Source organism: Petromyzon marinus, unplaced genomic scaffold (genome assembly GCF_048934315.1).
Source record: "Petromyzon marinus isolate PM22_M1 ecotype Great Lakes invasive population unplaced genomic scaffold, UKy_Petmar_22M1.pri1.0 PM_Scaffold_23, whole genome shotgun sequence".
In the NCBI taxonomy this organism is placed as follows: Eukaryota; Metazoa; Chordata; class Hyperoartia; order Petromyzontiformes; family Petromyzontidae; genus Petromyzon; species Petromyzon marinus.
The window spans coordinates 776,228-800,012 of NW_027423202.1; the positions used below are offsets into that span (position 1 = coordinate 776,228).

Genomic DNA, 23,785 nt, shown 5'->3' on the forward strand with positions numbered 1-23,785 from the left:
ATAGTTTGACAAAATTCTTAGTTCAATCTGTGATCGTGTCATAGCATCTGTATTGTTATCAATGCTGTTATAGAGTTTGTTTTCCTGCTGAAGAACATCACTCCTGAGTTCCCAAGTCCATTTTCCATACATTTCTTCCAGTTTGGTATAAGCTGCAATCTCTAATGTGTTCTTAAAGCTGAAAACGAAGTTTTCTGCAAGCAAAGCCGTCCATAGATCCTTAATGCGTGCTTTGAATTCTGATATCTTCAAGACGTTGACTGTTTTTTTCTTTTTTCGCATTTCTAAGTAACATTTCTTTAAGGTCTTTAATATTTTGGCAGTAGCTTGGATTTGGCGGAGCCATCGGAGGGTCGCCCTCCCAAAGATGAGCAAAGTAACGGATCTGAGAGTTCACGTCAAACCTGATAACCGCATCAAATGATTCAACAGCGCACTGCTCCTGGGCTGCAGCCATGCGGGTCATCTCATCAAGTTTCTCCTGAAAGCGTCTCCTTCCCTCCATGTTCTTATTGTGAGCAGTCACATCCCCTACGTTTTGATGGACAAACACACAGCTTGGTGATAACTTGACCTGCCTCATTCTCAGAAATGCCTGCACAGCAATTTGTAGAATGTCTTGCATTTCAGAAGGGTTCTCTCCAAAAATGTTGATCACGGTCATGTTTCCCAGCCCAATCACAAACGTTGCCAGCTCATTGTCATGACTATGTGTTGCATTTGACAGCTCTACAGAACGTAGTCCTTCTGTGTCGACTATCAGCACAAAGTCATATCCCAGCTGTTTACTGAACTCTGCCTCCACCTTCACTAACTGCATGTAGGCTCCTTGGGTGCATCTCCCACTACCAACAGGAAACTGGAGACCAAACATGGCATTAAGTAGCGTGGACTTTCCACTGCTCTGTATTCCCAGTATTGAGATTACAAACAGCCTCACGTTCCCAATTTCATTAATGATTCCATCCAAGATTGAGCTAATCCAAATGAGAGGGACATGTGCAGCATCACCATCCATGAGTTCAAGGGGAAATCCAGAGATCATCATTTCTGCTGCGATCTTTGACAAAGTAGCTGGGAGTTTTTCAACTGATGGCGTTGTCTGTGAAGCTTCGTAGATCTGACCAACTTCCCTAAAAACGTGATAAATTCCAAAGGAAGAGGCATCAAGTTCTTCTGATATTTTATCCAACTCTGATTGTTTTGCAGCAATGGTAGTCGTGTTAGAACCTTGTTTTTTCAATTGTATTATTGCTGTCCAGACCTGATGATAAGTGAGATTAAGTTGTGATAAGCGATCTGCATACATATTTTCTAAGTATATGCGTAGCCAATGCATAAAGTATGTTTTTACTGTGCATGACTTCTTGGTCAAAATTATGATCAATGATCTCATAAAATCGTTAAGAGGAAATGCTTTTTCAAGCTGTTCTTTCCTAATGAGTGTTTTTTCCATTGAAATATTACTTTTGTGTTCCTCAACACTTAGGCCCCCCTTTACCTTCATGCGAGTCAATTCTTTGTCTTTCTTGCACCACGACTGCCACAATTTTCCTTGAAGAGGCAAAAATATCTCCTTTATGGAACACAGCGGCTTGTTACTTATAAGACTCAGCAAAACTTTCGCCATATCCTTGCCCTCTAAACATTGTTTATCATCTTCATCAACAATGAAGCCATACTGTCTTGCAATATCTGAGCAAGCTTCGATATTAATATTTCTTTTTGAATTGTCTAAATATAATTTTATTATTGACGTCAATTCATCAATTAACTCAGCCTCATTTCGATTCCCGACAGCAATTTTCGCGTTTGTTCCAGATACTCCACTGGAAACTCTTATTGTAAGCACAGAGGCAAACTAGCGGCTTTGGGGAACTCAAACATTCGTCTAAGATGCGTTTACCTTCTTCATTGCGATCACCATCTGACAGTAATATCACATTTATAGACGATATCTCATGTAAAAATTGCACCTGTGTTTTGTGTTCTCTTGCATCTCCGTGGAGATTAGTGAATGCTATGCAGTCATTAAATACATCATCGTCCTTGCCACCTGGAAGATACCAGGCGATCTCTGCAACTCCTTTCATTAGTTGACCATTCCTGCTGCTGCCTCGGCAGTGCCTATGAAAGAAAACTTCATGCTTTTGCTTGCCGAGCAGAGAATTCATTATCTGAGATTTTGATGTGGGTGATTCACCAAATCTTACGAAGGACACGAGTGCAGTGTTGGCATCACTGATTGCACAGTTTTTAGATTTCCATTTTGTGGTAGATGCATCACGGCATTTCCAGCTTTTTTTAATCTGTCTGAATGACCAGATAGGGAATTCTATTTCTGAACAACAAGGATTTGGAACTAATAGCGGAAGTGCGAACTGGATGAATGAAAGTTTGGTGAAAATGTACTGCCTTACAAAATTGTCTCCACAATGGAATATTGCCATTTGTAAATCCATAGGGTGAATGTGGGTTTCAGTGTTTGTACTAGGCCTATCCCTGTTATTTATTATGTCATCATCATTCTTATCATCAGAAAAGAAGTTATCACTATTAGGGCTTGTATTTGTATACGTGGACTGAGATAAGTTGTTTAATTTACCTTTGTTTAGATTGTTACACTGAAAACTAACACATCTTGCTCGATAGTCAATCATCATCAGTTTTTGCAGATAAGAAAGAGCAAGTTCTTGTTCTGTGCATCGATCAGGGTTAGTTTGAATTGGAGACCTGTTGACAACACATACATCACTTGTGTGTAATTTCTTAGGGTAGTAGTTTATCAGTGCGAGTCTTTCAAGCAGATTCAATAACTCTTCATTATTTTTTCGTGGTTGAATAGATGGTTTATTTTGTAATTCTTCTTGCCTTAAAGTTCCAACGATAATGGATTCCAGCATCATATCAAGTTTATTCCAGTCAGTTGGCCTTATTTCACTGCATTTAATTACATGGGAAACTTCAGCACACATTGTTGCTTCGATCTGGGATCTCATGAAATCGAACTGTTTTTGCTTTTCGGCAGGAGTTCGTGCATTAGACAAACCTGTCCGGAACACGTATGCCTGAGCTCTGGATTTGTCTTGTTCCATCAGTCTTGAGTACTCTCCGTAAGCGGACTCTAGTGCACGTTGAAGATGATCAATGTTGTCGTAATTCAGGGGATGCTGAAATCGTTTTTCTTTTACACAGTAGCCAACAGCAGAAGCTACTGAAATGATGAGTAGCTCTTGTTCGATGAGTTTTGTTGTTCTCAGTGATTGGCATAATGAATTAAATGAATGTGTGATTTCTTTGTTTTTTTCATGTATTTCTGAATAAGTTGGTGAAAAGTCAACTTTTAAATGTTCTTATGCTTTTGTTAAGATGTTCACAAGATCTTTAAATTCAGATAAATGATTAGGGACTCTTTCATACTCATTCAGCCACTGCATAATGGAGGCGAATTGTGGAAAGCTGTTAACTTCACAACTGTTTGGCTCCATAATAGAGCGCATAAGCTTTTTGATTTTCACCGTTTTGGCAGGTGCTGTAACAAGATTTGACAAAAATGATTGAAAGGCTGGGTGAGACAAACAGGTGTTTATCCAAATTAAATTGCTTTTCGTTTCATCATATAACGTCTGTTTCAAATCAAGTATCTTTTCTAAATTATATTCCATGTCGGATTCTTGCCACTGTTTAATATCTTGCATCACTGACCTGGCTTTAGCATTAGCAGAGACCAATTTATCCTCAAGACCAAAATTTGGATTTTGGTTTGTCAAAAGTGTGTATGCCTCCTTGAGCCTGCTAGCTATCAAGGTATTTTTAAAGTAATCCTTGTGGTTAAACGTGACAATGTCCCACACTGGAACCAATGATGTGCCTAGATCAATGACAGTCCACGTCTTGGTGTTCGAGACAATGTCAGTTTTCCATTGTTGAAAAGAACAAATGCCAGGTGATCCACCTATTGTACCTACGGAAATTGTCACCTTACTAAGAGGTGTAGCATTGTATTTTTCGGAAAATTCCGTTGTAAATTCGGATGCCATCATGCTTTCACCACCACCACCACAGCCACTGCTGTTGTAGGCAGAAGTGGAATACCTTTCCACTGCCTCCGATAGCATATTTCTTTCTTCCTTTTCCTCATCTGAGCTGATGCCCTCTGCTGATGCTTTCCACTTAAATATCCCACCAAAGTGGACAGGGCCTGTATGGGCATGAGAGCCAAAGTTCTCAAAAAAACTTCCAAATCTGCTGCTTAGCACGCGCGTTTTAAAAGACTCATTGACGTTTTTTAAAGTGTTTTCAATGCTTTGTAATTCCTCCAACGCCTCATCAGACAGCTTGAGTTGATCAAAGTTCAGACTTCCTGAGGCAAGTGGTAAGTACAGGTATTTGACGCTATGAATGCAGGTATCCGTGGGATTTTTTTGTTGCTTTTTTTCAGTGTGTAATGCCTTGCTATGCCACGAGGTGATTTCTTCATTCAATGCCTGTAAGAAACCTTCTTCTGTCGTTATGGTATTGAATCCCAATTTTTCCACTGCTGTCTCAAATATGTTTTCCTCTTCAGAGGATGAAAACTCTTGTTGCTTTATCATCGGTTGATGTACTGGCCCAGCAAGATCAAACGACATTGGGATGTTTAGGAGTTTGCCTCTTTTCTTTAACATATCGTTTATTTGACCAGTTCGATACACCTCCTCCAAAACAAGTCCTTTAGATGCATATTGTAAAAGACTTATATGTGATATTGTTCCACGTAAAGTTGAAATGTCTGATAAATCTAACTGCTTTAGATAAGTGTTTGCCATATCAGTGGAATGGTTGCCATCACGCAATGGGTTTTCTTTTGCTCCTTTCAAATCCATTCGCTGCTCTGTCTCAGTCTCTATGTTAGAATTATCACTGCGAGTTAATATTTTCTGATGGATTTGTTCTGGATGCTGCTTTGTTGGTGTATCTTGCTCCTGTTTATTTCCAATTGGCTCACATTGTTGTGATTGTTTTAAAATAACTTCATTGCCAGACATTTTAATTAACTTACACAATGCCTTTTTCTCCCATGAATGCCGGCAATGTGGTTCTATGATTTCAAATTCCTCAGGGCCACAATATTGCAATGCTTGTACATTGGTGATACCCAAAATATCTCGTAGTTTTGTAATCCAAAAAGTTTTATTAAGACCTAAGTCTGTAAGTACTTTGGCAAGCTCATCTTGAGCTTTAATGTCGTGGTCCTCCTCTTCAGACATAGCCTTGAATACACACATAGACCGTCCTTAATTAGTAATACAACATTTAACAATAATACAAATCAATTTATAATTCAGTTGAATATTGAATGTTGTTTTAATCATGAGCATAACAAATATTCAGACGAATAACCGAATTTCATCACCTATTTTAATGTCAAACATCTGTGATAAATATTAAATTAAGTATTTCCAAATACCTACCACGCTTATCTACTTTTTAAATAATAAAAATGAAATAAATATACAATTTTAATATTTAAACAATTGATTGAGTCATTGCAGGTTGAAATTTGGAATATAACAGCACGAAATTCATTCCTTCAACGGGCCCAATATTCTCAAGAGACTAATGGGAAGTGTTTTAACTTACCATGCTATAACAAGCAGCACTTCAGCCATGGCACCATAGCTAATGGATCAATCCTGCCCATCTCCTGTGCTCAAGCTCCACACATGGTTCTCATGCCACATGAGAACGTTTTTGTCTGCATGTCATTTCCCAATGCAAATGTTGATAAAAGTCGGTCTTTAGCCAATACTACACCGGCCCCCCTAGAGGCAGTAGTAAGGGATGTACTGGGGTGGGGCCAACGTCATGTATTGAAAAAAGTGGTGCGGCGCTTGGAGTTTACAGATGGGGGATATTATGAGGTATGGTCTTAGAGATCGTGTGTCTACTGTGCAATTGCAGGATCTGGCAGAGGTTAAAAGTGGTGGTACTAAGGTGTGGTGGTAGAAAGAGCTGAGCTAAGACCACACACGCATACCCTGTGCGCTCCTGCGCGAGAGAAGGGTGGCTCTAGGCTTTGCTCAAAGCTACAATTACACTGGAGTCAGTCGATCACATAGGGATAATGTGTTGGGCATCATATTACATTATCCCAATGTTATATTGTACATTACATTATCCCTATGCGATAATGTAATGCAAAGTACATTAGCCATTGCAGTGACTGCTGAGGTGGTAATGGCCATTGCTTTTTCGTGGCTTGTATACATTGATTACCATCACATTACCAACCATGACTGTTATTATTCATGTGCCGTCACTTGTGCTGGATTTGAGAGCTCGGCCCTTTAGGCCTTGCCTAATGCAGGTGGTGAGGCGATGTTTAGGTTGGTAGATGGCAGCACCATTTATTCTGTAACTTGCTATCCGCGTGCTGACACAGAATTATATACTCTTCGTTGAATAAAAAAAATGTGTACGTCTGCTTTTAGGCTCATCATAACTACTGTATCATATGAAAATTTACATCTTTTGACTGCAGTCTCCCTAATTCTGTATTAAGTGTTTTTTTCGAATGCGTAATCCACTTCGAAGCTGTGAATAGCAATCTTTATATGCATAAAATACTTGACAACGAAAATAAATATCTATTCCTGACTATTAAATACGATTTAAATTATTTGTTTACTACAATTGCATAATTAAACATGCCATTTACATGACAGAGACATTATAATCGTGATGCCAACGGCAACCTACATGTTCACAATGCAAGTTCCAGAGTTGACAGTCTCATGGACTCACCTCTCGCTTGCTCGGAGCACAAAGGAGGCTGGAACTCTCTTCCTGACCTTCTTTATCGACAGACAAGTGTCAGGGTGAGGTGGAGTTGCATTGTGTCCAGCTTGAAAAGAAAAGAAAATCAAACACGTGATTAATTATTTTCACCGTACACTACACAGCAACCACAATTTCAGATAGCTGTGAACTATGCATGGGTTTACTGACTCGCATAGACTTTCATTTAAGGGTTATTACAACAACATACACATTTATACAGCATCTAAATATCAGTTAATCTGAACAAAACCATTAAAACCAGACGAATCCCAAAATCATGGTGGGAGGTGTTGGTCATTGCAATACTCAAACCCGCCAAGCCAACCGATGACCTGGGAAGCTATGGGCCAATATTACTCATGTGAACGACCTACAGACTCCTAGAACGCATCATCCTCCGGAGGATCAACCCCTTCTTCGAATCAGTGATCCCTGAAGAACAAGCGGGATGTGTGGACTTGTCATTGGCCGAAAAAACAGCCTAGATTAAGGACTTGATGTGGAAGCTCACAAGGACCATTCCTTGCCTCGAAACAATCCTTGTGATATGGATGATGCTGATCAATACCTAACTGCGTGTCTATATGGGCAACAAACCTAGCTCATCTTGGTTCCTTATTGTATATACAGACGACCCTTCTCCATCACGACTTTCTACATCGCGGTTTTGATATATCGCGGGGTCGGCAAGAGAAATAAAATGGGAATTTTTTGGGGAAGTTTTTGGGAGTTTTTCAAAAGCCGCATACGACACACGAAGGCCAGCAGATGACACACACACAACGTTTAGTACTGCACAAATGCTTCAAATATATGTGTAGTGACATCGGGAATGTCACCGTAGCATGCGATGTTCTTACGTTGCGGACAGCACCGGGTGGGTTCACAGAGAAGGCCCCAGGTGGGGGGGGGGGGGGGGGGGGGGCTAGGGAGTGATCACGTGTCCAGGGAGAGCTCTCGAGGGGGATTGAGAGAGGAGCTAGAATGCTCGAGAAAGTGGGCGGGGCCGAGGGTGGAGCCGACCCCGACCCGGGAGGATATAAGGTGGGTCCCTGAGAGGGACCAGAGTCACTTCGTTCTACAAGCTGGAAGCTCTACGTCTACATGCTGGAAGCTCTACGTCTACATGCTGGAAGCTCTACGTCTACACGCTTGGAAGCTATACGTCTACACGCTGGAAGCTCTACGTCTACACGCTGGAAGCTCTACGTCTACACGCTGGAAGCTCTACGTCTACACGCTGGAAGCTCTACGTCTACACGCTGGAAGCTCTACGTCTACATGCTGGAAGCTCTACGTCCTACGAGGCATCAACATGTGGCCGGGGACCCGAGTGAGGGTCCGACCCTTCGTAGCTATAACTCTTATGTATAGAGTAGTTAGCTGGGTGGTCACCACCCCAGGCTGTATCTGGTAAAGGGGCAGTTACCTCTTTGTATATACTGTTATGATAAACGTGTTGCCTCTGAAGAATAAAGTCTGTGACTCAGTTGGACTCACAACATGTGTATGATATGAATGTATTTTATTATTTTAATACCATAAATATACACCATTTTTTTACATTACATTTTGTAAAAAGTTACTTTGCACGTTGGTTGGGAGGATGCCAAGCGTATTTACGGTAGCCTCTCGCGTGATATCTCACAGCATCCCACCCCCGAACCCCCCGGGCTGGAAGTGCTCGCTTCGCTCGCCAAGGGGACCAAGGGGACCAAAAATTTTACTCGGTTTTTCCAGATCGAGGGGGCCTGCTCCCCTAACCCCCACGATGTGAAAGGGTCGATTTCAAATCGAAATCGCTATTTGAAACAATGCGATTAGCAAATCACAAAGGCTACGATTTTTTCGATTTGAAAAGTCCTATTACTTTCATCTTCTTTGGTTCTTTCGGTAAAGTCACGTAGAATGATAATAAAATAATAAATTGATAAAATAAAATAACACAATAATATTCTCACGACGTTTCGGCCACAACACAAGCGGCCTTCATCAGGTGAAGGGGGCGAGACTGTCTGGTAGGACAGCGCTGGAGTGAAAGAGCCACGTTCAGATACGGCCTTTAAGCTGTGTGAGAGGAACAAAGCGCCTTGACAAAGGAATTAGCATATAATTTAGCATTGAAATGGCTGAATGATTAGCTTGTGACTGGTCACAGAAATAGCTATGTTAAAAGTTAAAGCATACACACCCGCAGAGGCACCCATTGTTAAAGGGATTAGCATAGAATTTAGCATTGAAATAGCTAAGTTAAGGCATACACATCTTGACAATTCTATTTTACATTGGAATTGTTTTATTTTTTATTATTCTAACTTTATAAATGTAACTTAACAATTGTTCTATGTTTGTTCTATTTCAATTAAAACACTTTAATAAATACATGATGGAAGCAATTAATCTTTTAAGTTCTCATCCTTGCATTAGAAGATATAGAGCATTTTATTTTTTGATTTAAAGCTTTCGTGACTGCAGTAATTCATATTCTTAGTTTTTTCGGTAAAGTCACGTTGAAGAGAAACAACAAAATAATAAAATATATATAAAACAATAAAAAAATTATCACGACCTTTCGACCATAACTCAAACGGTCGTCTTCAGGTGTGTTGGTTCGCATAAATGTATTTTTAAACGGCGCATTTATTTATTTATAAAAAAACGTTAGCGCCACGCGCAACGATTTGGCAGTTTATTTAGGACTAGTCCATCTATATTCTGAAAAGAGGAGGGGGGAGACGAAATTTTTTATAATGTATGCTGTCTGAAAGCCACTGTAAGCGTGAACAATCAATTAAGACCTGAAATGGTTTATCAAATCTTTCCAATGATAGCTAAGATAGAATCCATCTTCTCGGTTGAAATTGTCTCTGTGCTTGTATATGTGGATAGCCTCATGAACGAATCTCTCATGGAAGCCAGATGGCTTACAAAGAACCTCTGTCTTGGAAAAGTCAATGGCATGTGAGCCTACTGAATTAGAACAATAATCTGCCACGGCCGAGGTGTTGGTCCTACCGTGTTTAAGGTCTGCTTTGTGTTCACGAATGCGGTCCGAGACATGGCGTTTGGTTTCTCCAATGTAACTACTACCACAGAGGCAACTTAGTTTGTAGACACCAGGGTATTGTATGTCCGGAATCACATCTTTTACAGACGGAACCAGATCACGGATTTTATGTAATGTGTTGAAACGGACCTGGATCTTGTGTTTATTCAAGATTTTGGAGATCTTTTTTGTGATCCCAGCAATGTAGGGTAAAGTGATGGTTTTGAAAGGCTCCTCAAGAGGGTTCTTCTTCATGGTTTGAGTGATAGCTTTGCGGATTGTATAGTCGGAGTAACCATTAGCCCTAAGAGCTTGGTGTACGTGCTTGAGTTCACTGCTTATGTGTTCCTGGTCGGATATGCATTGGGCTCTATGATACAGAGTCTTGATGAGATAATTCTTCTGTGATGGATGGTGGTGGGAATCCGGTTTCAGATAAGCATCCGTATGGGTACCTTTCCTGTAGACAGAGTGGCTCATTGAACCATCAGGTCTCTTTTTAATTAGGACATCCAAAAAAGGTATCTTGCCATCTATTTCGACTTCCATGGTAAATCTGATGGCTGGGTGTATGGAATTGATGTGGTCGAAGAATTGGTCTAGAGCAGGCCGGCCATGTGGCCAGATGACAAAAGTGTCATCCACGTACCTCTTCCATAAGGTTGGGCGCAGAGTGGCAGTCTGGATGGCGTCAGTCTCAAATTTCTCCATGAAAATGTTAGCTATAACTGGAGAAAGGGGGGAGCCCATTGGGGTGCCCTCAGTTTGTTTGTAGAAAGTTCCATTCCAAGTAAAGTATGTATTGGTTAAACAGTGTCTCACCAGGGGGGTACCTCAGTGTTTAATCCTTGATGAACCAAGTCTTCAATGATTGCAATGGTGTCAGGTACAGGAACCTTGGTGAATAAGGAAACTACATCAAAACTGACAAGCAGGTCGTCTGGGGACAGGGAAATACCCTTGATTGTCGATACCAGGTGAGTAGAATTTTGTACCGCAGAGGTGGTCTTTCCAGTGAAAGGCCGCAGGATTTCAGACAAAAAACGAGCATGTTTGTAGGTGGGGGAGCCGATAGTAGAGACTATGGGACGAAGGGGTGTATCTACTTTATGTATTTTTGGTAAGCCGTATAATCTTGGTGGCCTGGCAGCAGAAGGTTTCAACGAAAACTGTTTAGATTGATCAATTAATGTGGTTGAATCAGAAATTATTTTGTTGGTTTGTGTGACGAGGCTGTTGGTGGGATCTCTTTTTATTTTTGTATAACTACCATCGTCGAGTAATTCTTTAATGTTGTTGTTGTATTCTATTTTATCCATGATGACAGTAGCATTGCCTTTGTCAGCTGAGAGGACTACAATATCATTCCTCTTTTTTAATTTATATAATTCAAAACGCTCATCTTTGCTGAGGTTGCTAGCTGGCATCTTAGCGTTTTTGAGGGTTGCAGCGATTTCAGATCTTGCTACGTCTGCAGCGATGTGACCCAGGCCCCTGAGAGCAACGTCTACTTGGGCAATTGTATCATTAACTGGTATGTGTTTAGGTGTGACTGCAAAGTTTAGACCTTTAGCTAAAACGGATTTCAGACCATCGGAAATAGAACTGTTACTGCGATTAATTACGACTTTATTAACGTCTAACTTTTTGTTCTGTGGGTCCGGTCTTTTGTTGAAGAGGAGGTTAAATTTGGAAATCAGGTTTTCCTTACATTTGGTCGACATAGTAGCAGCTGAAGAGGCAGTCATATTGTCTACATGTTCCCAATCCGATGTGGACATTGTTGCCGTCAATGATAAGTGTGATTTGTAGAGTGTCTTGTCTAACTGATCTAGTTCGGTGCGTATAAGTCTGATTTTTTCTGAGATAAGAGCTAAGCTAGTTTTGAAAAGAATTCGTTTCGCATTAGAAGAAATTACAGCAGCAGAGGTCAGTGTAAATGCGATTGGTATTACCCCAGAGTCACGGCATCTCTTCAGGAAGGTGAGAGACTCGATCAGCTGAGCTTTCTTATCCCGGAGTTTGTTGAAGGATCTTAAAGTTATGTGAAAACCCTCCCCGTAGAGGCGATTAAATTTTGATTTAAAGCTTTCGTGACTGCAGTAATTCATATTCTTAATTTTTTCGGTAAAGTCACGTTGAAGAGAAACAACAAAATAATAAAATATATATAAAACAATAAAAAATTCTCACGACGTTTCGACCATAACTCAAACGGTCGTCTTCAGGTGTGTTGGTTCGCATAAATGTATTTTTAAACGGCGCATTTATTTATTTATAAAAAACGTTAGCGCCACGTGCAACGATTTGGCAGTTTATTTAGGACTAGTCCATCTATATTCTGAAAAGAGGAGGGGGGAGACGAAATTTTTTATAATGTATGCTGTCTGAAAGCCACTGTAAGCGTGAACAATCAATTAAGACCTGAAATGGTTTATCAAATCTTTCCAATGATAGCTAAGATAGAATCCATCTTCTCGGTTGAAATTGTCTCTGTGCTTGTATATGTGGATAGCCTCATGAACGAATCTCTCATGGAAGCCAGATGGCTTACAAAGAACCTCTGTCTTGGAAAAGTCAATGGCATGTGAGCCTACTGAATTAGAACAATGATCTGCCACGGCCGAGGTGTTGGTCCTACCGTGTTTAAGGTCTGCTTTGTGTTCACGAATGCGGTCCGAGACATGGCGTTTGGTTTCTCCAATGTAACTACTACCACAGAGGCAACTTAGTTTGTAGACACCAGGGTATTGTATGTCCGGAATCACATCTTTTACAGACGGAACCAGATCACGGATTTTATGTAATGTGTTGAAACGGACCTGGATCTTGTGTTTATTCAAGATTTTGGAGATCTTTTTTGTGATCCCAGCAATGTAGGGTAAAGTGATGGTTTTGAAAGGCTCCTCAAGAGGGTTCTTCTTCATGGTTTGAGTGATAGCTTTGCGGATTGTATAGTCGGAGTAACCATTAGCCCTAAGAGCTTGGTGTACGTGCTTGAGTTCACTGCTTATGTGTTCCTGGTCGGATATGCATTGGGCTCTATGATACAGAGTCTTGATGAGATAATTCTTCTGTGATGGATGGTGGTGGGAATCCGGTTTCAGATAAGCATCCGTATGGGTACCTTTCCTGTAGACAGAGTGGCTCATTGAACCATCAGGTCTCTTTTTAATTAGGACATCCAAAAAAGGTATCTTGCCATCTATTTCGACTTCCATGGTAAATCTGATGGCTGGGTGTATGGAATTGATGTGGTCGAAGAATTGGTCTAGAGCAGGCCGGCCATGTGGCCAGATGACAAAAGTGTCATCCACGTACCTCTTCCATAAGGTTGGGCGCAGAGTGGCAGTCTGGATGGCGTCAGTCTCAAATTTCTCCATGAAAATGTTAGCTATAACTGGAGAAAGGGGGGAGCCCATTGGGGTGCCCTCAGTTTGTTTGTAGAAAGTTCCATTCCAAGTAAAGTATGTATTGGTTAAACAGTGTCTCACCAGGGGGGTACCTCAGTGTTTAATCCTTGATGAACCAAGTCTTCAATGATTGCAATGGTGTCAGGTACAGGAACCTTGGTGAATAAGGAAACTACATCAAAACTGACAAGCAGGTCGTCTGGGGACAGGGAAATACCCTTGATTGTCGATACCAGGTGAGTAGAATTTTGTACCGCAGAGGTGGTCTTTCCAGTGAAAGGCCGCAGGATTTCAGACAAAAAACGAGCATGTTTGTAGGTGGGGGAGCCGATAGTAGAGACTATGGGACGAAGGGGTGTATCTACTTTATGTATTTTTGGTAAGCCGTATAATCTTGGTGGCCTGGCAGCAGAAGGTTTCAACGAAAACTGTTTAGATTGATCAATTAATGTGGTTGAATCAGAAATTATTTTGTTGGTTTGTGTGACGAGGCTGTTGGTGGGATCTCTTTTTATTTTTGTATAACTACCATCGTCGAGTAATTCTTTAATGTTGTTGTTGTATTCTATTTTATCCATGATGACAGTAGCATTGCCTTTGTCAGCTGAGAGGACTACAATATCATTCCTCTTTTTTAATTTATATAATTCAAAACGCTCATCTTTGCTGAGGTTGCTAGCTGGCATCTTAGCGTTTTTGAGGGTTGCAGCGATTTCAGATCTTGCTACGTCTGCAGCGATGTGACCCAGGCCCCTGAGAGCAACGTCTACTTGGGCAATTGTATCATTAACTGGTATGTGTTTAGGTGTGACTGCAAAGTTTAGACCTTTAGCTAAAATGGATTTCAGACCATCGGAAATAGAACTGTTACTGCGATTAATTACGACTTTATTAACGTCTAACTTTTTGTTCTGTGGGTCCGGTCTTTTGTTGAAGAGGAGGTTAAATTTGGAAATCAGGTTTTCCTTACATTTGGTCGACATAGTAGCAGCTGAAGAGGCAGTCATATTGTCTACATGTTCCCAATCCGATGTGGACATTGTTGCCGTCAATGATAAGTGTGATTTGTAGAGTGTCTTGTCTAACTGATCTAGTTCGGTGCGTATAAGTCTGATTTTTTCTGAGATAAGAGCTAAGCTAGTTTTGAAAAGAATTCGTTTCGCATTAGAAGAAATTACAGCAGCAGAGGTCAGTGTAAATGCGATTGGTATTACCCCAGAGTCACGGCATCTCTTCAGGAAGGTGAGAGACTCGATCAGCTGAGCTTTCTTATCCCGGAGTTTGTTGAAGGATCTTAAAGTTATGTGAAAACCCTCCCCGTAGAGGCGATTAAATTTTGATTTAAAGCTTTCGTGACTGCAGTAATTCATATTCTTAATTTTTTCGGTAAAGTCACGTTGAAGAGAAACAACAAAATAATAAAATATATATAAAACAATAAAAAATTCTCACGACGTTTCGACCATAACTCAAACGGTCGTCTTCAGGTGTGTTGGTTCGCATAAATGTATTTTTAAACGGCGCATTTATTTATTTATAAAAAACGTTAGCGCCACGTGCAACGATTTGGCAGTTTATTTAGGACTAGTCCATCTATATTCTGAAAAGAGGAGGGGGGAGACGAAATTTTTTATAATGTATGCTGTCTGAAAGCCACTGTAAGCGTGAACAATCAATTAAGACCTGAAATGGTTTATCAAATCTTTCCAATGATAGCTAAGATAGAATCCATCTTCTCGGTTGAAATTGTCTCTGTGCTTGTATATGTGGATAGCCTCATGAACGAATCTCTCATGGAAGCCAGATGGCTTACAAAGAACCTCTGTCTTGGAAAAGTCAATGGCATGTGAGCCTACTGAATTAGAACAATGATCTGCCACGGCCGAGGTGTTGGTCCTACCGTGTTTAAGGTCTGCTTTGTGTTCACGAATGCGGTCCGAGACATGGCGTTTGGTTTCTCCAATGTAACTACTACCACAGAGGCAACTTAGTTTGTAGACACCAGGGTATTGTATGTCCGGAATCACATCTTTTACAGACGGAACCAGATCACGGATTTTATGTAATGTGTTGAAACGGACCTGGATCTTGTGTTCATTCAAGATTTTGGAGATCTTTTTTGTGATCCCAGCAATGTAGGGTAAAGTGATGGTTTTGAAAGGCTCCTCAAGAGGGTTCTTCTTCATGGTTTGAGTGATAGCTTTGCGGATTGTATAGTCGGAGTAACCATTAGCCCTAAGAGCTTGGTGTACGTGCTTGAGTTCACTGCTTATGTGTTCCTGGTCGGATATGCATTGGGCTCTATGATACAGAGTCTTGATGAGATAATTCTTCTGTGATGGATGGTGGTGGGAATCCGGTTTCAGATAAGCATCCGTATGGGTACCTTTCCTGTAGACAGAGTGGCTCATTGAACCATCAGGTCTCTTTTTAATTAGGACATCCAAAAAATGTATCTTGCCATCTATTTCGACTTCCATGGTAAATCTGATGGCTGGGTGTATGGAATTGATGTGGTCGAAGAATTGGTCTAGAGCAGGCCGGCCATGTGGCCAGATGACAAAAGTGTCATCCACGTACCTCTTCCATAAGGTTGGGCGCAGAGTGGCAGTCTGGATGGCGTCAGTCTCAAATTTCTCCATGAAAATGTTAGCTATAACTGGAGAAAGGGGGGAGCCCATTGGGGTGCCCTCAGTTTGTTTGTAGAAAGTTCCATTCCAAGTAAAGTATGTATTGGTTAAACAGTGTCTCACCAGGGGGGTACCTCAGTGTTTAATCCTTGATGAACCAAGTCTTCAATGATTGCAATGGTGTCAGGTACAGGAACCTTGGTGAATAAGGAAACTACATCAAAACTGACAAGCAGGTCGTCTGGGGACAGGGAAATACCCTTGATTGTCGATACCAGGTGAGTAGAATTTTGTACCGCAGAGGTGGTCTTTCCAGTGAAAGGCCGCAGGATTTCAGACAAAAAACGAGCATGTTTGTAGGTGGGGGAGCCGATAGTAGAGACTATGGGACGAAGGGGTGTATCTACTTTATGTATTTTTGGTAAGCCGTATAATCTTGGTGGCCTGGCAGCAGAAGGTTTCAACGAAAACTGTTTAGATTGATCAATTAATGTGGTTGAATCAGAAATTATTTTGTTGGTTTGTGTGACGAGGCTGTTGGTGGGATCTCTTTTTATTTTTGTATAACTACCATCGTCGAGTAATTCTTTAATGTTGTTGTTGTATTCTATTTTATCCATGATGACAGTAGCATTGCCTTTGTCAGCTGAGAGGACTACAATATCATTCCTCTTTTTTAATTTATATAATTCAAAACGCTCATCTTTGCTGAGGTTGCTAGCTGGCATCTTAGCGTTTTTGAGGGTTGCAGCGATTTCAGATCTTGCTACGTCTGCAGCGATGTGACCCAGGCCCCTGAGAGCAACGTCTACTTGGGCAATTGTATCATTAACTGGTATGTGTTTAGGTGTGACTGCAAAGTTTAGACCTTTAGCTAAAATGGATTTCAGACCATCGGAAATAGAACTGTTACTGCGATTAATTACGACTTTATTAACGTCTAACTTTTTGTTCTGTGGGTCCGGTCTTTTGTTGAAGAGGAGGTTAAATTTGGAAATCAGGTTTTCCTTACATTTGGTCGACATAGTAGCAGCTGAAGAGGCAGTCATATTGTCTACATGTTCCCAATCCGATGTGGACATTGTTGCCGTCAATGATAAGTGTGATTTGTAGAGTGTCTTGTCTAACTGATCTAGTTCGGTGCGTATAAGTCTGATTTTTTCTGAGATAAGAGCTAAGCTAGTTTTGAAAAGAATTCGTTTCGCATTAGAAGAAGTTACAGCAGCAGAGGTCAGTGTAAATGCGATTGGTATTACCCCAGAGTCACGGCATCTCTTCAGGAAGGTGAGAGACTCGATCAGCTGAGCTTTCTTATCCCGGAGTTTGTTGAAGGATCTTAAAGTTATGTGAAAACCCTCCCCGTAGAGGCGATAAAATTTTGATTTAAAGCTTTCGTGACTGCAGTAATTCATATTCTTAATTTTTTCGGTAAAGTCACGTTGAAGAGAAACAACAAAATAATAAAATATATATAAAACAATAAAAAATTCTCACGACGTTTCGACCATAACTCAAACGGTCGTCTTCAGGTGTGTTGGTTCGCATAAATGTATTTTTAAACGGCGCATTTATTTATTTATAAAAAACGTTAGCGCCACGCGCAACGATTTGGCAGTTTATTTAGGACTAGTCCATCTATATTCTGAAAAGAGGAGGGGGGAGACGAAATTTTTTATAATGTATGCTGTCTGAAAGCCACTGTAAGCGTGAACAATCAATTAAGACCTGAAATGGTTTATCAAATCTTTCCAATGATAGCTAAGATAGAATCCATCTTCTCGGTTGAAATTGTCTCTGTGCTTGTATATGTGGATAGCCTCATGAACGAATCTCTCATGGAAGCCAGATGGCTTACAAAGAACCTCTGTCTTGGAAAAGTCAATGGCATGTGAGCCTACTGAATTAGAACAATGATCTGCCACGGCCGAGGTGTTGGTCCTACCGTGTTTAAGGTCTGCTTTGTGTTCACGAATGCGGTCCGAGACATGGCGTTTGGTTTCTCCAATGTAACTACTACCACAGAGGCAACTTAGTTTGTAGACACCAGGGTATTGTATGTCCGGAATCACATCTTTTACAGACGGAACCAGATCACGGATTTTATGTAATGTGTTGAAACGGACCTGGATCTTGTGTTCATTCAAGATTTTGGAGATCTTTTTTGTGATCCCAGCAATGTAGGGTAAAGTGATGGTTTTGAAAGGCTCCTCAAGAGGGTTCTTCTTCATGGTTGGAGTGATAGCTTTGCGGATTGTGTAGTCGGAGTAACCATTAGCCTTAAGAGCTTGGTGTACGTGCTTGAGTTCACTGACTATGTGTTCCTGGTCGGATATGCATTGGGCTCTAGGGTGCAGAGTCTTGATGAGGGAATTCTTCTGGGATGGATGGTGGTGGAAATCCGGTTTCAGGTAAGCATCCATATGGGTAGCTTTCCTGTAGACAGAGTGGCTCATTGAACCATCGGGCCTCTTTTTACTGTGGTTTTCACGCCTGATGATGATTGCTTGTGTTGCAGTCGAAACGTTGTGAGAATTTTATTGTTTTATATTATTATTTTATTGTTTTCCTTCTCCGTGACTTTACCGAAAGGACCAAGAATATGAATCCCTGCAGTCACGATAGCTTTAAATCAAAATCATGGTATTAAACATTAACTTTGGTGATATGATATGTTGTTAAGTGACAATACAGCACATAGTCAGGGGGTTGTGAATACGACTAGTTACATGTTCTATTAACATCCACTTATCAATACATGAGATCTGGGTTAAGCATATAAAGTTGATAATGATGTATGGAAGTTTTATAGTGAAGTATTGAACCAAAGGATAATTCAGAAAATATACGTAATCTCCACGACAAAAATAACATGTCATCCAGGGGTATAACCAGAGCCTGCCAACCGCCTTTGTCTTCCCAGTGACTGTCATTGCTTGCTGCAGCAGGAATTAATTTTAAGGATGAGTCGACCTAACGAGGAAAGCCGTTTCACAATAAACATGGCTACAGACACACAACACGTAGGGGAAATTGAGTGGGTCTGTGCTCACACATATCGTGGGATGACCTCCGAAGAAAGGAGTTTGATAAGGGTTATGACATCAAGCGCCAGGATGTCTGCGGAGAACCAGGAATGATCTCAGGCTGACCCGATGGATGCACCACGTGTGCAAAGGTGGGAGGAGAATGTCGGGCCATAATGTATATTAGGTTATTAATCGCATGAGCTAGAAATCCTATATATACAGCACACAATCATATTAGTCGGTTCTGCACTGGCAGACTGCGGGGCTTGCCCTCGTGACTGGCAACAGAGCTTTATTCCTGCTGAGGCACACGGTGTCGCTAGAAGGCTTATCTTACGTTTTTTTCGTTTGTTTTTGGGCCGCTTTCCGAGCCAAGGACTGCGCCTGTAGTGTTGCAATTAGTTGTGATAGAAATGTTTTAATAAGAGCACCCTAGTTGTGGTCGTCTTATACAGCCCTTTTTATGCCACTGTTGTGCGATGGAATTTTCCGTATGATACTGCACATTCATTGGAAAGGGCCTGAAGTGCAACACATACAGGTTTCCCTCGCTTTGTGGTTGTAGATGTGGTCCAAGAAAAAGGGCACACAAACCTAAACCACACAGGACAGCTTACCTGCCAAACAGTACACACACACAATGGTGTCCCACGTCGGATCACGAAGCTGTATATGAGTGAATTTAAACAGCATATAGAGAATTTTGGGTAGAAATGCATTCGTCCAATATACATATTACACAAACCGGACCCGCATAAAGTGAAAACCCTGTACTGACTCGCGGCAACCTTAGTCTACACAGCGTCACTTGTATGTACAATTCTTTGTACACATACACACCTCTCCATGCTCCCTTGCATACTTTGGTGGTTAGATTGTGTCCTGTGTTTAAACTTAAGCATTATTTGTTCACCACAAGTGCACGTGGTTAATGCAGACATGATGCCTTGCAAAGGATGCAGTTAGGTGTTTTAACATCTTAACACCTCTTTTATTGCCAGAACGGATAAAATCTCTTCTTTTTCCCTGAGTTTTTGTTCTATATTTTTCGTTAATGACCATATCTCCGAGCAATGTCATTGAAGGTAGCATGCACTGTTATTGGCATATCAGTAGATAATGCGCTTGATAAATGAAGACTATTAAGGGAGTTGCTAATGTTGTGTTTGGGCTATGGATAGTATTATAAACCAACATCAAGGTTAGCATAAGTGCAAGTGTTCAGGCAAGATTCATGTCTGACATATTTTCAAAACTTTTTTTTTTGCCTAGATTGTAATAACCTATATTTCACTATTGTGGTGTTTGCATGCAGTCCAAAATTACAGGGCCATTTGTTCAACATATTTAACATCACTAACCCATAAGACATTAACATGCATTTTAATATGGTATTCTTTTTTAAACGTAGCCTGTTAAAATATCTGATATACAATAGCGATCATGTATTGACCACACATAGTCTATACAATGTACGTTCTCACATCTATGCCGTATATAATTTACCTATAACTGATTTCAATAGTTTTAGCCTATTACTGGCCAATGTGCAGCCGACTTGCATCTCTTATAATACTTACGATGTTCAGGTGATGGAGAGTCGTAGGGCGCAAGTAATTCGCTCCGTCTCTTCTGCTCTGCATTCACCCCGGCTTTATATTCAGATTCACAAAAAGGTGGAGCTTCCCAGACTCCACCCAGTGCTTGATAATAACGAATGCGTGTTTTCCTGTGTGTGAGAGACAACGCGTGTGTGGACGTGAAAGAAAGATTGTGAGCGTATGCCCTTTGAGTTGTTAAATACTGCATGTTACCTAGGCAGTGAGGATAGCGTATGAATAAATAGTCTATCGAGGAGTCGGACAATGAGATATATTTTCCAAATTATACTAAGGCTCTCAAAGCACTAAAACTTAAATCATACACTAACTTGTTATACATATATATGGAGCATCATGGGCGAAAGGACAAATAAGCAGAACTGCATTCTTTATCCACGTATATAGAAAAATAGTTTAGTCCATCGACCGTTTATTTTCCAGGCGAACATCAATCACCAAGCGGCATTTGTAAGCAGTCAAACTACAGACTCGTCTCGATGTGCTAATCATATCCAGTATTTCTGATTTTCTTTCGTCTCAAATCTATATTTTCGTGAGATTTTCTTGCTTGGAAAGCATCCCGCTGTTTCAGAAGAAAGCAAGACAGCCAACACCACATTTAGAGTCTGAAAGGGCACCTTGCCTGGCACAGGCGCCGTGGTGACGTCGCCGTCACTTTGTGGCGAATGACTGATATTGGTATTGGTGTGTGCGGAGCGGTAGTGTAGCGGTGAGCGCACTGCGCTACAAAGGTGGCGACCCGAGTTCGATTTTTGCTCACGGCTAACATCAGTGCCTGGGTGTGGTGTGTAAACATCGCCACTGGGGAGACATAGGGGGCCGGGTGTGGTGTTGGCCACCCACTCCCTCGTGTGCCGTGCCGGCCTTCATAGGCGCTGCTCACTAACATCACTTGCCCCTATAGCCTGTTAAGGCTACACGGGGGATCATTGTCGTCGCGGTGTGTGTCTCTGTGTGTGTCTCTGTCTGTGTGTGGGTATCTCTGTCTGTGTGTGCGTGGGTATCTCTGTCTGTGTGTCTCTGTGTGTGTGTGTGTGGGTATCTCTGTGTGTCTGTGTGGGTGTCTACAATTGTGGTAACTCATTGCCCCCCTTTTGACTAGTATCAGGACTCAAGGTATTATGGAAATAAAAGTGTTTTATGTTACTTTATTTCATGATTTATTTGATTTAATATACAGTATTTTATTGTGTTACATGTAAAAGTACCATATTCTTAATTGTGAGTTGGACAGTGCTTCCCGTTCTGTTGAACCTTAGCATATTTCTTAACACTGACCATATGGTCATTTAAATACAGTGGATTATTGTGTCCCGACACACGAACCGTGCGAGTTATGGACTTGTCTCAGGAATGAATGTGGTTCGTAACCCGAGGACTGCCCGTATTCCTTCATGACTTATTAAAAACATACAATTATTTCCTAAACAGCAGCATCCCTGCTTCCACCCCTGATTATCATGGTTGGCTTCATACGGTGAAAAATATTTTCAACATTAATAAAATAAGTCTGTACCACAGTCTGTCAATCAGTATCAAATATTCCTGAACGCTTTGTTTATAATATTGAAAAAATATCAGTCCTACTTTTATAAAATGTTATTTTTTAAAGTTTATACAAATGGATGCCACCATGCATGCATACCAGTTTTCCATTTGTTATTTGCTGAAGTGGTAGCGAATGTATGTATGGATGTGCGTGTGCTGTCTCAGAACTCGTGGTTTGTCCCGAATCATGTTAAAATGTTCTTGACATTTGCCATGCCATTATTTTTTATAGCTGTTTTGTTAAGATTGCGTAAAAATATTCCACTCCTCCAGTCTTGCCTTTACAATACATTCCTCCTTGTAATCACGTGTCAACATGTTTTACCCTGGCCGCTGTTAAACAATCCAGTTTTTTTTTTTCCATTTTTGCTTGCATTGTGACTTTCATAGAATCTTAAATATGCCAGTGCCTTCCATCAAATGTCTCTCAGATTGTAGTCTTTTCCCTTACAGGTGCATTTTATCATACACTCTTGTACGTAAGTAGGCAGATGTTGCTCATTTTAAAGTGTTTTGTTCGCATATGTGATCACCTGCATTTGTACATTTGATTTAATTTTCATTGTTACATTTTCTCGTAAAACCCTTTTGAGATGTGTGTAAGCATCGAACTACTTACTTTGAAAGTAAAAACGCGTTAATCTTCACACGTATATACATTGGGATTTATATTGTTTGACTCTAGACAAACAGTCATTGCAGTTTCCCTGATGTGCGTATTCGGCTGTATGACAGCATATCGTGAATGACTGAACACTTGACTCACACCGGCTTCCTTTAACTCATCATCGTTTAAACTTTTCTGAAAACTTGAGCAACCTTTTGTACCCTTTAATTTTGTCAAAGTACGTGTAAAATATATATGCAAATTATGCATTTTGTTAACGGAATTGTGCATTTTGAGCTAGGAATAATTTCAAGTGGTGGAGGGAGGGAAGGGAGTCGATCCTAAGTTGAGAAGCAAAGGCATCCCAGGAACATGGGGCGGCAGGGTGAAAAGAGGTCACAAACTCTACTTTGAATCGCTCGGATTACAGTAAGAATATGGATGTACATCTGATGCTGTGACTGTTTCAAGAGGTCCTGTAGATATTGGGCGGATTTGTTTAAAAGCGCTTTCAGAATGAAGACTGCCCTGTGGCAGTGTTTTAGGATGTCAAGGATGGTCAAATTCCAAGTGATATAGAGTTTGCTATGATGAGTTCTTTTGTAGGAATGAAGGACAGAGTGGAGGGCAAACCGTTTAAAACCATTGCTAACTGCCTTCACCCGTCCCTAGCGCACGCGTCACTCCGCCAAGAGGAAGTCAGCAGTGGCCTTTACGATGCAGGTGGGGGAGGGAAGCGCGCCACGGAGGGCGCAAGTCCACCACCGCAGTTCACCTCACCAGCATTTGTGTCGCCAGGGCACCGACATTTGATTTTTGAGAATTAACTTTAAAGCATTATTCAACAGTTGTAGATAAACAAAGGGCTGTTGTAGCCCTAGTTGTAAATCGTTAAACTTGTTTCGCACCATATGTAGCCAACCACACTCATCAGAGGCTCGGGGGAAGGACAACAAACTGAACACAAAGCAATTCTTAAGAAATTTGCTTCCCATCTTGATTTAAAATTGCATAGTTCCAGTAGCTTCCTCATGTCGGACGGAAGAGCGTTCCTGATGGACAAAGACGTGC

The 23,785-nt window shown here is 41.0% G+C and overlaps 2 protein-coding genes across 2 annotated transcripts; both read right to left on the reverse strand.

The window, feature by feature from the left end:
• Positions 1-89: 89 nt before the first annotated feature.
• On the reverse strand, positions 90-1,730 carry LOC142922951 (interferon-induced very large GTPase 1-like). Its single transcript, XM_076063892.1, has one exon. The coding sequence runs from the start codon at positions 1,628-1,630 to the stop codon at positions 221-223; it is 1,410 nt and encodes a 469-aa protein (XP_075920007.1). The 5' UTR covers positions 1,631-1,730; the 3' UTR covers positions 90-220.
• On the reverse strand, positions 1,653-23,561 carry LOC142922952 (interferon-induced very large GTPase 1-like). Its single transcript, XM_076063893.1, has 3 exons — positions 20,518-23,561; positions 6,787-6,886; positions 1,653-5,252 (listed from the first exon to the last, which is right to left on the reverse strand). Exon 3 carries the CDS (start codon positions 3,093-3,095, stop codon positions 1,782-1,784), a length of 1,314 nt encoding a protein of 437 aa, XP_075920008.1. The 5' UTR covers positions 3,096-5,252; positions 6,787-6,886; positions 20,518-23,561; the 3' UTR covers positions 1,653-1,781.
• Between the last annotated feature and the right edge of the window lie 224 nt (positions 23,562-23,785).